This window comes from Balaenoptera ricei, chromosome 1, assembly GCF_028023285.1.
Source record: "Balaenoptera ricei isolate mBalRic1 chromosome 1, mBalRic1.hap2, whole genome shotgun sequence".
NCBI classification, from domain to species: domain Eukaryota; kingdom Metazoa; phylum Chordata; class Mammalia; order Artiodactyla; family Balaenopteridae; genus Balaenoptera; species Balaenoptera ricei.
In genome coordinates this window covers 81,325,945-81,339,868 of record NC_082639.1, presented here as the reverse complement: position 1 = coordinate 81,339,868, position 13,924 = coordinate 81,325,945, and the positions used below count along the sequence as shown (strand labels likewise).

Genomic DNA, 13,924 nt, shown 5'->3' with positions numbered 1-13,924 from the left:
AGCCAAAAATAAAAAATAAATTAAAAACAAAAATTTCCTTAAATGTGATCTGAACAAAGAATCAGAAATTCTGACATAAAACATCAGGTTTCTAGATGTCCCTATTTGTTAAGACTTATTCCCAGAATAAAATGTAAAGAATAATATGGAAAAAAAAAAAGAAAAAGAAAAAAAAAGAATGATATGGAAGCGGGGGAGAAAAGATCCATGGTTATAGTGAGGATTCTGTAAGAAAATGAGTTCTAAAGCATAATTTTACATTAAAAAAATCAACTTACACATTTTACTTTGCTCTTCACCACCTTTAGTATTTATACTGCTGAGGTACTACATCACTTCACTGTTTCCTTAAATATCCAGGGCAGGTCCCTCATCTTTGATGTGGAGAGCAATATAATGTCAGCTAGGTCTGTAGTAGAAAGACAGTTAAGGAATCTTGGGGGGTGTTCAACCCATTTACTTAAATGAGTACTCTGTAATCTTTCCACAGAAAGAATGGCTAGCAATATTATTCAACGTATTTCTTGGCCAAGCTTAAGGACTAAGATACCAAAGTAGTAACACTTGGGCAGTGTCACCATGGCTATCAGCACAATTACATTGTTTCCTATGCTAAATATACTCATCTCCATTGTCTCCTTCAGTAGCCTTTGACATACTGCGTTAAAACTGTTTCTTACTTATAACATCTCATAGTTGAACTCACACTGCCAAGTTGATTTAACCAGGATTTAGTCCCCTCTTACTGCCAATAAGACAAAAAATGCACAAGGAGGTTAAGAAACTTGTGCAAGGCTACACTGCTAGTGCAAGGGAAAATCCAGAATGAGACTCAACTTAGGATTTTAAGAGACCCTTGCATAGTTAAAGGTGGTCTTTGGGGTAAGGGAATTACATTTACTAAAAATACCATAACAATGCTTAATAATAATTTACATAAATTTAATTTTATCCTAGGCACAAATCTAAAGTCCCCAAATCTGAAAAAACCAAGAGGCATGTGAGGCTATTACTATTAAGGACTTCTAAAAGAAAAATAGACAAGAACATACCATGAAGAAGTATGTCATCATGAGCTTTCTATTTCAGAACTATTGTCTAAAAAACTGAGATAAAAACTTTGATAAAAACTTTGATTATATAAAATACCATGACAGCCAAATAAAATAAAATGTTTTTCTTATAACAGATGGTTTATGTCCTGATAATGTTTGCGTTTAATGCTTTAGGATTACCTATTAATAAGGAAGCAGGGATGCTTTCCATTGATATTTCTAATTGAAAAGAAACAAGTTCTTTGTAATTCACTTAGTAGTGATATATTACACATAGGTTTGTTTAAAGGGCTGGGCTGTAGTGACTTTAAACTTTATATCTAGATCCTGTTTGTGACAGCTCTATAGCGCAGCTTTGGAGATGTGTGTTGGAAAAACTTTTCTTCATAACTACTGCTATGTAACAATTCTCTCAGCATAGTGGCTCCAACTTTTTCAGTGCCCTAAGACAGAAATGGGACCAACCAGTGGTGTCCACACACAATGATTATCACACTCTTACGGTGCAGAACCCTGAGGCTAGGGATAACAATGCCCTTACGCCTCATGCTTCCTGGCTTCCCCCGACCTGTGCTCTCAGTGAGCTCAGTCAGGATGTAAAGATATCAAGAGTACATAGGGAGACTGACTCCTCAAGTCGAGGCTGTGACTGGTAAGGGCTAAATGCTGCCTGATACTAGCTGTCACCACTGCTGTTACTGCGCTGCTTGGGAAGGGGAAGCTGGGAGCATATCTTTTTGCTGAGGATCCTTGGTGACTTTAATATGTATTCTGGCCCAAGGTTGGGGACTCTTAGCTACTTATGGATTAAAAAAACAACATTATAAAATTGCCAAAAATATGAGGAATTCTGAGGGAAAAAAAAATCACTGAAGAAAGCAGTCTTTGGTTAAAAATTTACACAAGTATTATTTTTCCTTTAGAAAATATCTGGGTTCCCACACAGCCTGCTGGCTGAGGATAAAGTTACTTCAATTAAAAAATATTTTATTTTTCTTAGATAAACTCTCAGCAATAAGTATAGGGGGTTTAGAAATAATCTAATTATTATTTAACCCTCAGTAAATAAGTACTTTACTTAAACTTCACAATGACAAGGGTATTGTGATAGTAAATATCATAAGATAAACAAATCCAAGATTTACACAAGCAAAAAACAAAACAAAACAGGAATTTTATGGATATTGAGGAATCCAAAATAAATACCACTAGTTATGGTTCAGCATTTAATTTATATGGTCTCATACTCAACACTATGATCTTTTTTTTTTTTTCTGTGAGGGGGCTCATAGGTACTCATTTCGCATACGTAGTAGAAATTCCTAGAACATAAAAAATTGATGTTACAAGTCCACGAAGGTCTAAATTTAATACGAACAAGCATATTAAAAGTTTGGAAAAACTGCAAACATAAGCCTGGTGGGACTACTGGGTTTAAGGCAAAAAGAGATGACCTTTGAAGTTCAATCTATGGAGTGCCAGTGGAAATTTAAAACAGTGCGGCCACTGTGGAAAACAGTCTGGCAGTTCCTCAAAAGGTTAAACAGAGTTAGCACATGACCCACTAATTCCACTCCTAGGTATATACCTAAGAGAACCGAAAACTTACGTTCACATAAAAACTTGTAAACAAATGTTCATGAGAGCCAAAGAGTGGAAACAACCCAGATGTCCATCAACTGATGAATGGATAAATGAAATGTGGTATATCCATACAATGGAATATTACTCAACCATAAAAAGGAATTAAGTACTGTTACATGCTACAACATGAATGAACCTTGAATACATTAAGTGAGAGGAGCCAGATACAAAAGGCAACATATTATATGATTCCATTTATATGAAATGTTCAGAATAGGTAAATCCATAGAGACAGAAAGTAGATTAGTGGTTGCTAGGGGATGGAGGAAGGGGAAACTGGGACTAAGCTAATAGATATGAGGTTTCTTTTTGGGGTGATGAAAATGTTCTGGAATCAGACAGTGGTGATAGTTGTACAAAACAGTGAATATACTAAAAACCAGTGAATTATACATTTTAAAATGGTGAATTTTAAGTTATAGGAATTATATCTCAATAAAATTCAATTAAGTATAAAAAAATTCCATAATTATAAGGAAACAAAAATTATTTCAATGATCTTCTATTATGGTCGCAAATACTGAGAACTAAATTGGGAATGTTAAGAGAAAGGCTTTGGAATACTTCTGAGAACCAATAAATTTCTAAGGAACCATCTCTTCATTTTCATGGTGTGCTCACATATTTCTCTAAGGAAATTAGTGATGGGCACGCTATAAAAAACAATCTGCTGAGGCAAAAAGCCTTGGTCACATCTTTCCATTCATGCCTAGTGCCCTAGGGAAGTGACTCTCCTGAGTGTCTATCTTTATGATGGTTACCTAAAGTGGCTGCCCACGTCCAGTGAAGGCTTTTGTTTCGTGATCATGGTCAAGTTGAGCTTATTTAAATACCATTTCCCAGGACTTACATGCTACTCCCGGAACGACGGGAATACTCAAAGCTTTTAGGGGGAATAAACTACTGCATGGTCTCTGTCTAGGAAGTGGGCCACAGTTCACTGAAAACAGACAGTTCAGATAAATAAAATGAAAGCAGACATTTTTGGAGATGATCTTGAAAGCTTTCCATTAGAGAACATCAAGGGCATAAAACTAGGAATAGCATGTATCCATGTTAGACTACCACAAGTCACTTTCTACCCTCCATTCTTTCTAAGTAGCACAAAGTAAGTAAGTATTTACCTACTTACTCCTTCATTAGATAACCAAATCATTCCCATGGAGCACAATACACACCTCTCCCTGGCTATCCACAAAGAGACTCTGGACTCCTATGCTAAAATTAACCATAGATCATCACAATACATAAGCAGTGGGCTTTTTACAAAGGTTCCACATTAAACTTGGGTGAAAAAGTTACATTTTAAATACAAGAAGTTATTGTATTTCTGGCATGTGTGCTGCACATAGAACTCAGGCCAGTCAATTTGCTTCTCCATAGCCTTCTATATGGCTTCTATTTGGCTGCCAGCCTTGGTCTGGACCCTTCCCTAGATTTCTCAGCTTTAGGTCAACATCTGCATAGTCCCCACTCGTGTTACAGGCTCAAGTATAATGACAGAGGTCAAAGAACACTGGGAAGACTAAGGGCAAAGGGAAGAGGGAAAGGAGGATAAGGACCGAGCTGAGGCAGGTGTCCTACAGCTATAAAATCTCAAAATACCAGTCAAAATCTTTTCAGAGAAAAACTACTCTGAAAACCATGACCATGATAAAAAGTGATCCTTCAGTTTCTGTTTTCCTATACAGAAGGGTAGGGTAAGGGTAGATGAAAATTATGAGAATATAAAAACAAATATATGATATACTATGAGGAGGCATCAGAAAACACACTTTAATGTAATTTATTGTGCTTTCTAATTTGCTGTATAAACACATCAAAATATATAAATACATTAAAAGCTTTACACAGTAGAGCATACAGGTACTAAAATATTTACAGCAGACTATATATATTCATATACATTTTTATGAAAAATCATGTATCAAGACTGTGGAAAGAGCCTAATATCTTTATTAGAGCATATTTATGTGAGAAAATCAAATTTGATTTTGTATTATTTCAACATATAGTATGTAATCATAAAGTATGATAAGGTTCAACAAAAAAATATTACTATAGCCAGGAGTTTAAGCAATAACACCAACTACCAGGTTACTTTATTGCATTTCTAATCAGTTATTAAAAGCAAAAACAAACAAAAACAGCATTATCACTATTATAGATGTCCTTCTATGTGTAAGGAGTTCTTGAGAACTTATCTTTGTTAATTATAACATTTATTAAATAAAAATGAGAGGAGTAAAGGAACATTAATTCCTTCACTGTTAAATAAATGTATACTGGGACTTCCCTGGTGGTGCAGTGGTTAAGAATCCGCCTGCCAATGCAGGGGACATGGGTTCGAGCCCTGGTCCAGGAAGACCCCACATGCCGCGGAGCAACTAAGCCCGTGCGCCACAACTACTGAGCTTGCGCTCTAGAGACGGTGTGCCACAACTACTGAAGCCTGTGAGCCACAACTACTGAAGCCTGTGCACCTAGAGCCTGTGCTCCACAACAAGAGAAGCCACTGCAATGAGAAGCCTGCGCACCGCAATGAAAAGCAGCCCCCCTTCGCTGCAAATAGAGAAAGCCCGCGTGTAGCAACGAAGACCCAACGCAGCAAAAAAAAAAAATAAATGTATACTGCTTAAGCTTTGAAGGTCTTTCAGTATGCTCTTGGTAACTATTTAGGGTCTGAATGCATAGTATAAATATCAATAAATGTTGCAGTCACACTGGCCATCCAAGTCCTATGGAACTAGTGAGAAATCTAAATGAAGTGTGAATGAGTCATATTATATTTTTATATATAGATGCATTGAGTGTGGAAAGATCAAGTGAACCAATTTGATTTGATGAAGTTCCTTCTGAGATTATATGGGTATAAAATTCCCATCAGTATACACTGATAAATTACACACTGTGGTTCAAATTTTTAAAATGTTAATACATCTGTGAAAGTGCAAGGGAAGTTACTAGGAAAAGATGATTTGCTACAGAGACACCTTATCTACTTTTAAGGATACAGATGTGAAAATTCAAGACCCAGATTTCTTTCATCTGGACTATCATGTTTTGCTCAAAATGTTGATTTTTCCCTCTAACAAGAGCTAGACTTGAGCCATTTATTTTACTAATAAAATTATATATGTGTATATGTATCCTTTTCTAAGTGGTTCTCATGAGGAATTTTGAAAACACCTTTCATGCATTAAACAAATGCTAATAACAAAACTTTGCAATATTCATATACAAAGAACAGTACCATTGTTATAATAATACTGAGCGTATTATCTTACTATATTCATCTGCAGTGTCTACAACTGCCATTCAGAACCTTTTTCCTAGCTATAAAGATTTATAAGAAGTTCACTTTTTATTTATTTGTTTATTTATTTATTTATGGCTGTGTTGGGTCTTCGTTTCTGTGTGAGGGTTTTTTCTAGTTGCGGCAAGTGGGGGCCACTGTTCATCGCGGTGCGTGGGCCTCTTATTATCGTGGCCTCTCTTGCTGCGGAGCACAGGCTCCAGACGCGCAGGCTCAGTAACTGTGGCTCACGGGCCTAGTTGCTCCACGGCATGTGGCATCTTCCCAGACCAGGGCTCGAACCCATGTCCCCTGCATTGGCAGGCAGATTCTCAACCACTGCGCCACCAGGGAAGCCCCAGAAGTTCACTTTTTAATATGAATTCCAGAAATGTCTACAATGACTAAAAAAATTCCATTGGCAATTTGAGAGTGGATACAAAGATTTTCTGAATCATAGGATAATTATTATAAAAAAAGGTAATCCCATGTATGCCTACGTTCAATCTTAGCGGCGATAAATCAAAAGGCTGAATGAGGGGTTAATGTTCTACAAATACATGTGAGTGTTGACCTCCTTTCTCTTCATATGCACATACCTCTTTGAGTGTCTAAAGTCTCCATATTTTCCACTGGGTTTAAGGTTCTTTATCTAATGCTGGCCCTCATGCCTACTTTTTCTTTCCCCAGTAACAAAATACCTTCCCTAAAAAGTAACTGTGAACTGTAAGTGGGAGGAAAGAGGGGAGCAAATACAAATTAAAGTATAATTATACTTTACAGAAGCCAATGGGATTAGTTTTAACATAATGGATATATATTTTAATTTTATCCCCATCTCATATAGTAATACTTATTCTAAAAAGATGAAAAAAGGACAGGCTGAGTAGGAAAGGGGCTATCGGTTGAGTCACAGATTCCCTGGGGGGCAGAAATATGAAAAGCTAAAGGGGATTTTCTGAGAAATGAGGAAATAAGAAATAAAATAATATGGGGACAGGAGACAGAAGTCTTAGGATCAGATGACCAAACAATAAGGAGATTCAGCTAGGGAAGATAAAGAATGTTCAAAGAGGGCCTATAGCAAAAGTTACAGAAAATTATGAGAAAACAAGATTTGAAAGGCAAAACCCAAGAGGTACCAGCTAACTTGGTGTCTATAGTGACCAAAGATTTTAAAAGAAGCCAAAAGGGCCCTAACTGGAAAGGTTTTTAGTTGTCAAGGGATCAAAAGGACCAAAGACTAGGAGAAAGATGGGTAGATCTAACTGTAGGGCTTAGGGAATAATGAAAGAGAAGTATTCAAGGTGAATGACAAAAGGAAACAGTGTTTACTGCTACAACCTTAAGACTGACTGCACAATGTGAAATATGCAATACGTCTAAGAGGTGTGCAGTTTTGTTTCTTGAATTCAATTAAGTTACTATTTTTATGGGTTACTGACCCTTGAAATACCTACACTACATCCAAAGTTAGGCAAGTCAAATAAAAGGACTAGCAAAGCTTTCAGTATTTTGGGCCACATGGGTGCCTCTATTAAAATCAAATACCAGAGGTATACTTTTATATGGAATAAACTTAGGAAATTTTGATGGTAGACTTTTAAATTTCATTTTCCATACTTTTTTCTGTTGTTGTTCCTTGCTATACATTTTGGAGAAGATGAGGCAATAGTTTGATACAAAAAGAAGTAGGACCTAACGTGTCCTCGGTAAGCAGCTGCTCATTAAGATAATACTTCCAGTTACTGGCTCAGAAAGCAAGATTCTGAGATTACTGCTGAGCCTGGGCCTCTGACTTGTCAACCAAAAAAGCTACTTCCCCTTTAGTATAATGAACTACAGAAGTACAGTTGAACAGTTATCTATGAGGGTTTATTAGCAGGCATAGGATATGGTGGGTGAGCAGAGGTAGTGATATTTTTTTTGCCAGTGACCAAAATATTTACAAATTTCATAAACTGGAAAGAACTTTCTAAAAAATTAATAAGATCTGTTTCACAAATTACCAATTCAACTGGAACACTGAATAGCAGAAATGACAAAAGATTTGTTCTTATGGTTGATAAAAAATTTATGTCAGGGCATTCAAGTAAAGTTATTTTCTGTGTTCTGATTTAACGAATCATGTGAGCTGTATCTCGTTGGGTGACACGGATGCTGGCTCACTGAAGCCTACTCTAATGCCTCCCAGCACAGCCTTCCGTGGGACAGTGAGGCCAGAATAACATGTCAGACTGAAGTAACATCAAAGAAAGAAAAGTAGGGCTGGAGATGCTATGAGGTTGGCTCATAACACTTCTTAACCTGTGAGTGTCCAGTAAGTATTCAATGTCCTATGGGCTTCAATGACCTAACAAGTACCAAGTAGCAACAGTAATGCAGTAATGAATGGTCTTCAAAAGAAGACTTTTGCAATTCAAGCTGAAAAACACTACACTTACTAGATGGTTTTAACTCTATTGAAAGACAGCCTTAGACAACACTAGTGATTTCTTAAAAGGTGAATGAGTATTAAATGTTTTATATATGCTTGTGTAGTATCTACTTTAGTTCCTTTAAATCTGTTTGATTTTAAAGATGCACATTAATTTGGAAAGCAAAACTTTTCTGATGATATCACTGATAAAAATGCTGATGAAAAATGAAATAGCATTAGCTATATTGGTAAAAATACAGATGTAACATAATGAGGCCATTCAACATTAATAAAATGTACTGTTAAAAATGAAATTAAGAGACTAGCCTGCATATATCATATCCCACATGGAGATGTTCTTCTCTTTCAAATGATTACAAATAATATTTGAGAAGAAAAATGCCCTTAAAAGAAAAGATAGTAAAAAATATAAAGAGAATGATTACAACTTATCAAAATATAGCATATCACTTTACATGAAAGTTATTTTATCATATAGGAAAGGAAAATAGGCACAAAATAGAGGTACAATATTTTCCAAGAAAGTTTAGAAAATCAATGAATAACTTTGTTTTCCCCTAATCAAAATTCTTCATATTTAGTATTTAGAGTTAAAAATATGAAAGAGTACTTACAATGACAGCAACACCAAAGCAATTAATGTCCACTCTGCAGGTTTATGTATAATATTTCTGTTTGTTAATCTGAAAGACAGTGAGATAAAATTTACCCAAAGATTGTTAAATACATAACCTTTCCATTTTTAGATATAATCAGATTTATGATATCGTGTGTTAAAGAGAACTATTTTTTAATTCTTGTTATATTTGATAGAAAAGAGTCAATAGTATAACAATGTGGCTTGATATTCAGTATCTAATAATGGCCATCTCAAAAGGAAGTGTTCTAGCCCCACTTTTATATATTTATAACAATACTACTATTAGACAAGATGGTGATATAGGAACAATATGGGAAACTGAATTGCATGGTTTATTAAAATACACAAACACATACACCTCCCTGTAACCATATCCTCTATGTTTTTCCCTAATCAAATGTTTTATTAAAGCTGACAAGGTAAGCAATTTCTGATTTTAATTTTAATTCACCTTTTGTACCTTTCTACCTTGTGCTAGGTTGGCAGCAGGCAATTAAGGGATGTCATAATCCATAATTTACAGAAATGAGAGTTGACTTAATAAATTGTAATACTAGGTCTTTATTCAAGAAAACTTAAGTTTTAAAAAATCAGAAGTAAATTCTATCACTTAGCAGTTGATGACAATAAAATACATTGTAGTCATCTTATTTCTCAGAAAGCATTTTAAAAATATCATTTATAAATCAATTAAAAAAACAGCCAACAACATCTGATAAAGGACTGTTATCCAAAATATTAAAGAAATCTTAAAACTTAACAATAGGAAAACAAACTGCCCAATTAAAAATTGGGTCCAAGACTTCAACAGACACCTCATTAGAGAAGATATACAGATGGCAAATAAGCTTATGAAAAGATGCTCCACATCATATGTCATCAGGGAGATGGAAATTAAAACAATGAGATATACCACACTATTAGAATGGCCAATATCCTGACCATCAACATAACCAAATGCTGGCAAGGATGTGAAATAAGAGGAACACTCATTCATTGCTGGTGGAAAAAAAAAAACGGCACAGCAATTTTGGATGACAGTCTGGTATTTCTCACAAAACTAAACATACTCCTATCATATAATCCAGCAATCACACTCCTTGGTATTTATTTACCCAAAGGAGTCGAAAACTTATGCCCACACAAAAACCTGCACATGAATGTTTATAGAAGCTCTACTAATATAACTGTCAAAAACTGGAAAGCAACCAAGATACTCTTTAGTAGGTAAATGGATAAACTGTGGTACATCCGGACACTAGAATATTATTCAGCCCTAAAAAGAAATGAGCTAGTGGGACTTCCCTGGTGGTCTAGCGGTTAAGACTCCGCCTTCCGATGCACGGGACGTGGGTTTGATCCCTGGTTGGGGAACTAAGATCCCACATGTCGCAGGGCAACTAAGCCCACGCGCCGCAACTACTGAGCCCGCGCGCTCTGGAGCCTGCGCGCCACAACTAGAGAGAAGCCCATGTGCTGCAACGAAAGATCCCGCATGCCGCAACGAAGATCCCAAGTGCCGAAACTAAGACTTGATGCAGCCAAATAAATAAATAAATAACACCATTAAAAAAAAGGGCTATCAAGCCATTAAAAGACAAAGAGGTATTTTAAATGCATATTATTTAAGTGAAATTTAAATGCATATTATTTAAGTGAAAGAAGCCAGTCTGAAAAGGCTACAAACTGTATGATTCCAAGTATATGACATTATGGAAAAGGTAAAATTATGGAGATAGTAAAAAGATCAGGGACTTCCCTAGTGGTCCACTGGTTAAGATTCTGAGCTCCCAGAGCAGGGGGCCCGGGTTCGATCCCTGGTCAAGGAACTAGAACTGGCATGCCACAACTAAGAGCCCTCATGCCTCAACTAAAAGATCCTGCATGCTGCAACTGAAGATCCTGCATGCGGCAACGAAGATCCTGCACGCGGCAACTAAGACCCGGTGCAGCCAAATAGCTAGCTAGCTAGATCAGTGGTTGCCAGGAGTTGTGAGGTAAGGGAGGATAGATGAATAGGTGGAGTGCAGAGGATTTTTAGGCCAGTGAAACTACTCTGTTACTATAATAATGGATAGATGTCATTATACATTTGTCCAAACCCATAGAATGCACAACACCAAGAGTGAACTATGGACTCTGGGTGATAATGATGTCATTAGCATAGGTGCATCAATTATAGCAAATGTATGACTCTGGTGGGGGATGGTTTTAACGGGGAAGGCTACGTGTGTGGGGGAAGGGGGCATAAGGAAAATCTCTGTACCTTTCTCCCAATTTTGCTATGAACCTAAAACTGATTTTAAATAAAGTCTTTGGAAAAAAAATCAGCCAATAAACAAATTAGCAAAGGACATGAGCAGGCAATTTACAGAGGCGGAAAATTGAATGGCCAGTAAACACTTGAAAAGGAGCTCAATCTCACTATTAATCCGGGAAATTAATATAAAAATAATTCACTCCATTACATTGGCAAAAAGAAAAGATTAACAATACCAAGGGTTGGTAAGGACATGAAGAAATATTGCTTTTAACACACTGTTGATGTGCGTAATCAAACAATTTAGCAATATCTAATAATACTGAAAATGCATATGAATAACTTCTAAATATAAACCTTAAACTCTCTCACTATGCGTAAGGAAATGTATATGAAGATGTCTGATGTGACACTGCTTATAATATAAAAAATGATAAATCGTGGCATTTTTATAGAATACTAAATAGCTGTTAAAATGAATGAACTAGGGCTTCCCTGGTGGCGCAGTGGTTGAGAATCTGCCTGCCAATGCAGGGGACACGGGTTCGAGCCCTGGTCTGGGAAGATCCCACATGCCGCAGAGTGACTAGGCCCGTGAGCCACAATTGCTGAGCCTGCGCGTCTGGAGCCTGTGCTCCGCAACAAGAGAGGCCAATAGTGAAAGGCCCGCGCACCGCGATGAAGAGTGGCCCCCACTTGCCACAACTAGAGAAAGCCCTCGCACAGAAACGAAGACCCAGCACAGCCATAAATAAAAAAAAAAAAAAAAAAAAAAAAAAAAATGAACTAAACTTACACATTTTGCTCATCATAATTTGAATGAAAGCAAGTATGGTATGACATTATTTATACAAATCAAGAACAGACAATATTCACATTTATGGACACAAATATACGTACTAAAAGTATAAAAACAAAGACTGGAAAGATATACATGAAATTCACAGTACTGGTTGCTTCTGGGAGGAAAGGAGAATGGACTGGGGAAGAGGACAAAGAGGACTTCATGTTTTAGGTCTTTTGCATTGGTGATTCCATCTGCCTGAATGATAGATAAGTTTTCTTATGTCACCTTTGCAGTAGGGTCTACCTGGGCCACACTATTAGTAAGTGCAACTCCCTCCACCTCCCAGCCCCAAACTCTTGACTTTCCTTATCCTGCTATATATTTTTCTTTATCCTCGTACCACTTACCACCTTCTAACATACAGTTATTGTTTATTATCTGTTTTGCCTGGGCTGAGGGCAGGAATCTTTGTGTTCTTCACATATTTATTACAAGTGCCCAGAATAAGAGTCAGAAGAGATTCATTTAATTTTATCTGAATGAATGAACTTATAACATTTTATTTATTTTATTTAAAAATGTATGTCTTAATCAAATCTAATAAAATATTAAAATCTATTAATTCTGAGTGGAGAATATGTGTATCTTTGTTACATTATTCTGAATTTTTTCCATAGTTAAAATGTCTACAAATGTTTCCATAGTTAAAAGTCTATATGATATAAAAAGCAAGTACAGTATAGTGGTTAAAGAGTCTGACAGATATGGGTTCAATATTCAGATCTGTCATTAGTAGTGTTTTACATTGGACACATTCAATGGCTGTAAAACTTTTTTTTTTTTTAATTTATTTATGTATGTTATTTTTGGCTGCATTGGGTCTTTGTTGCTGCGCACAGGCTTTCTCTAGTTGAGGTGAGCAGGGGCTACTCTTTGTTGTGGTGCGCGGGCTTCTCATTGCGGTGGCTTCTCTTGCTGCGGAGCACAGGCTCTAGGTGAGTGGGCTTCAGTAGTTGTGGCATGCGGGCTCAGTAGTTGCGGCTCGCAGGCTTAGTCACTCCGCGGCATGTGGGATCTTCCCGGACCAGGGCTCAAACCCGTGTCCTCTGCATTGGCAGGCGGGTTCTTAACCACTGTGCCACCAGAGAAGCCCACTGAAACTTTTTTTTTTTTAATTTAGTAAAATGGGGACAATAGTACTACCTACCTCACAGGGTTCTTGTGAGGATTAAACGTACAAACAACATCCATGTTGCCAAATCCAATGGACATTTCTCAGTTCCCACCTTAATCTACCAGGAGTATTTGACGCAGTTGATCACTCCCTTCTCCTTGGAACACTTTCTTCACTTGGTTTCCCCTCGCCTGATTCTCCTCCCCTCTGACTGGCACTCCTTCTGAGATTTTGGATCACCCCAGGGCCTCTGCCCTTGTGTCTCTCCTCTCCTCTATATGTGCTCATTCCCTTGGTGATGTCATCCAATCTCATAGTTTTAAATATTAGATAACTATGTGCTCACAACTCTTAAATTTATTATGTCTAGTCTGTACCTCTTTCTTGAATTACAGACTTCTATATCTAATGATCTACCTTCATTTCCACTTGAATGTCTAATAGGCATCTCAACTTTAGTACAGCCAAAATTGATTTCCTTATCTTCCCCCGCAAACTGGGTCCTCCTGCAGGTATCTCCATCTCAGTAAATGGCTACCCAATCCTTCTAGAATCCAGCTGCTCAAGCCAAAAATTTGGTGGGTAACCTCGACTCTCTTCATATCCCATGTCAAATCAGTCATCAAATC

The 13,924-nt window shown here is 36.9% G+C and overlaps 1 protein-coding gene across 2 annotated transcripts in view; it reads right to left on the bottom strand.

Annotated features, from left to right (window-relative positions):
- The window catches only part of RPAP2 (RNA polymerase II associated protein 2), an 84,730-nt gene that overhangs the window by 25,183 nt on the left and 45,623 nt on the right, over positions 1 to 13,924 (bottom strand). Inside the window, exons 11-12 of one of the 2 annotated variants that reach the window (XR_009503845.1) lie at positions 9,049 to 9,117; positions 279 to 409 (exon numbers count right to left, since the gene is read on the bottom strand). Coding sequence is in view for 1 of the 2 variants with exons in the window: in XM_059926300.1 (XP_059782283.1) it covers positions 9,049 to 9,117 (69 nt within the window). In the remaining variant the exon portion in view is untranslated. The remainder of the gene's footprint in view (positions 1 to 278; positions 410 to 9,048; positions 9,118 to 13,924) is intronic. The other variant, XM_059926300.1, reaches the window with a different exon arrangement.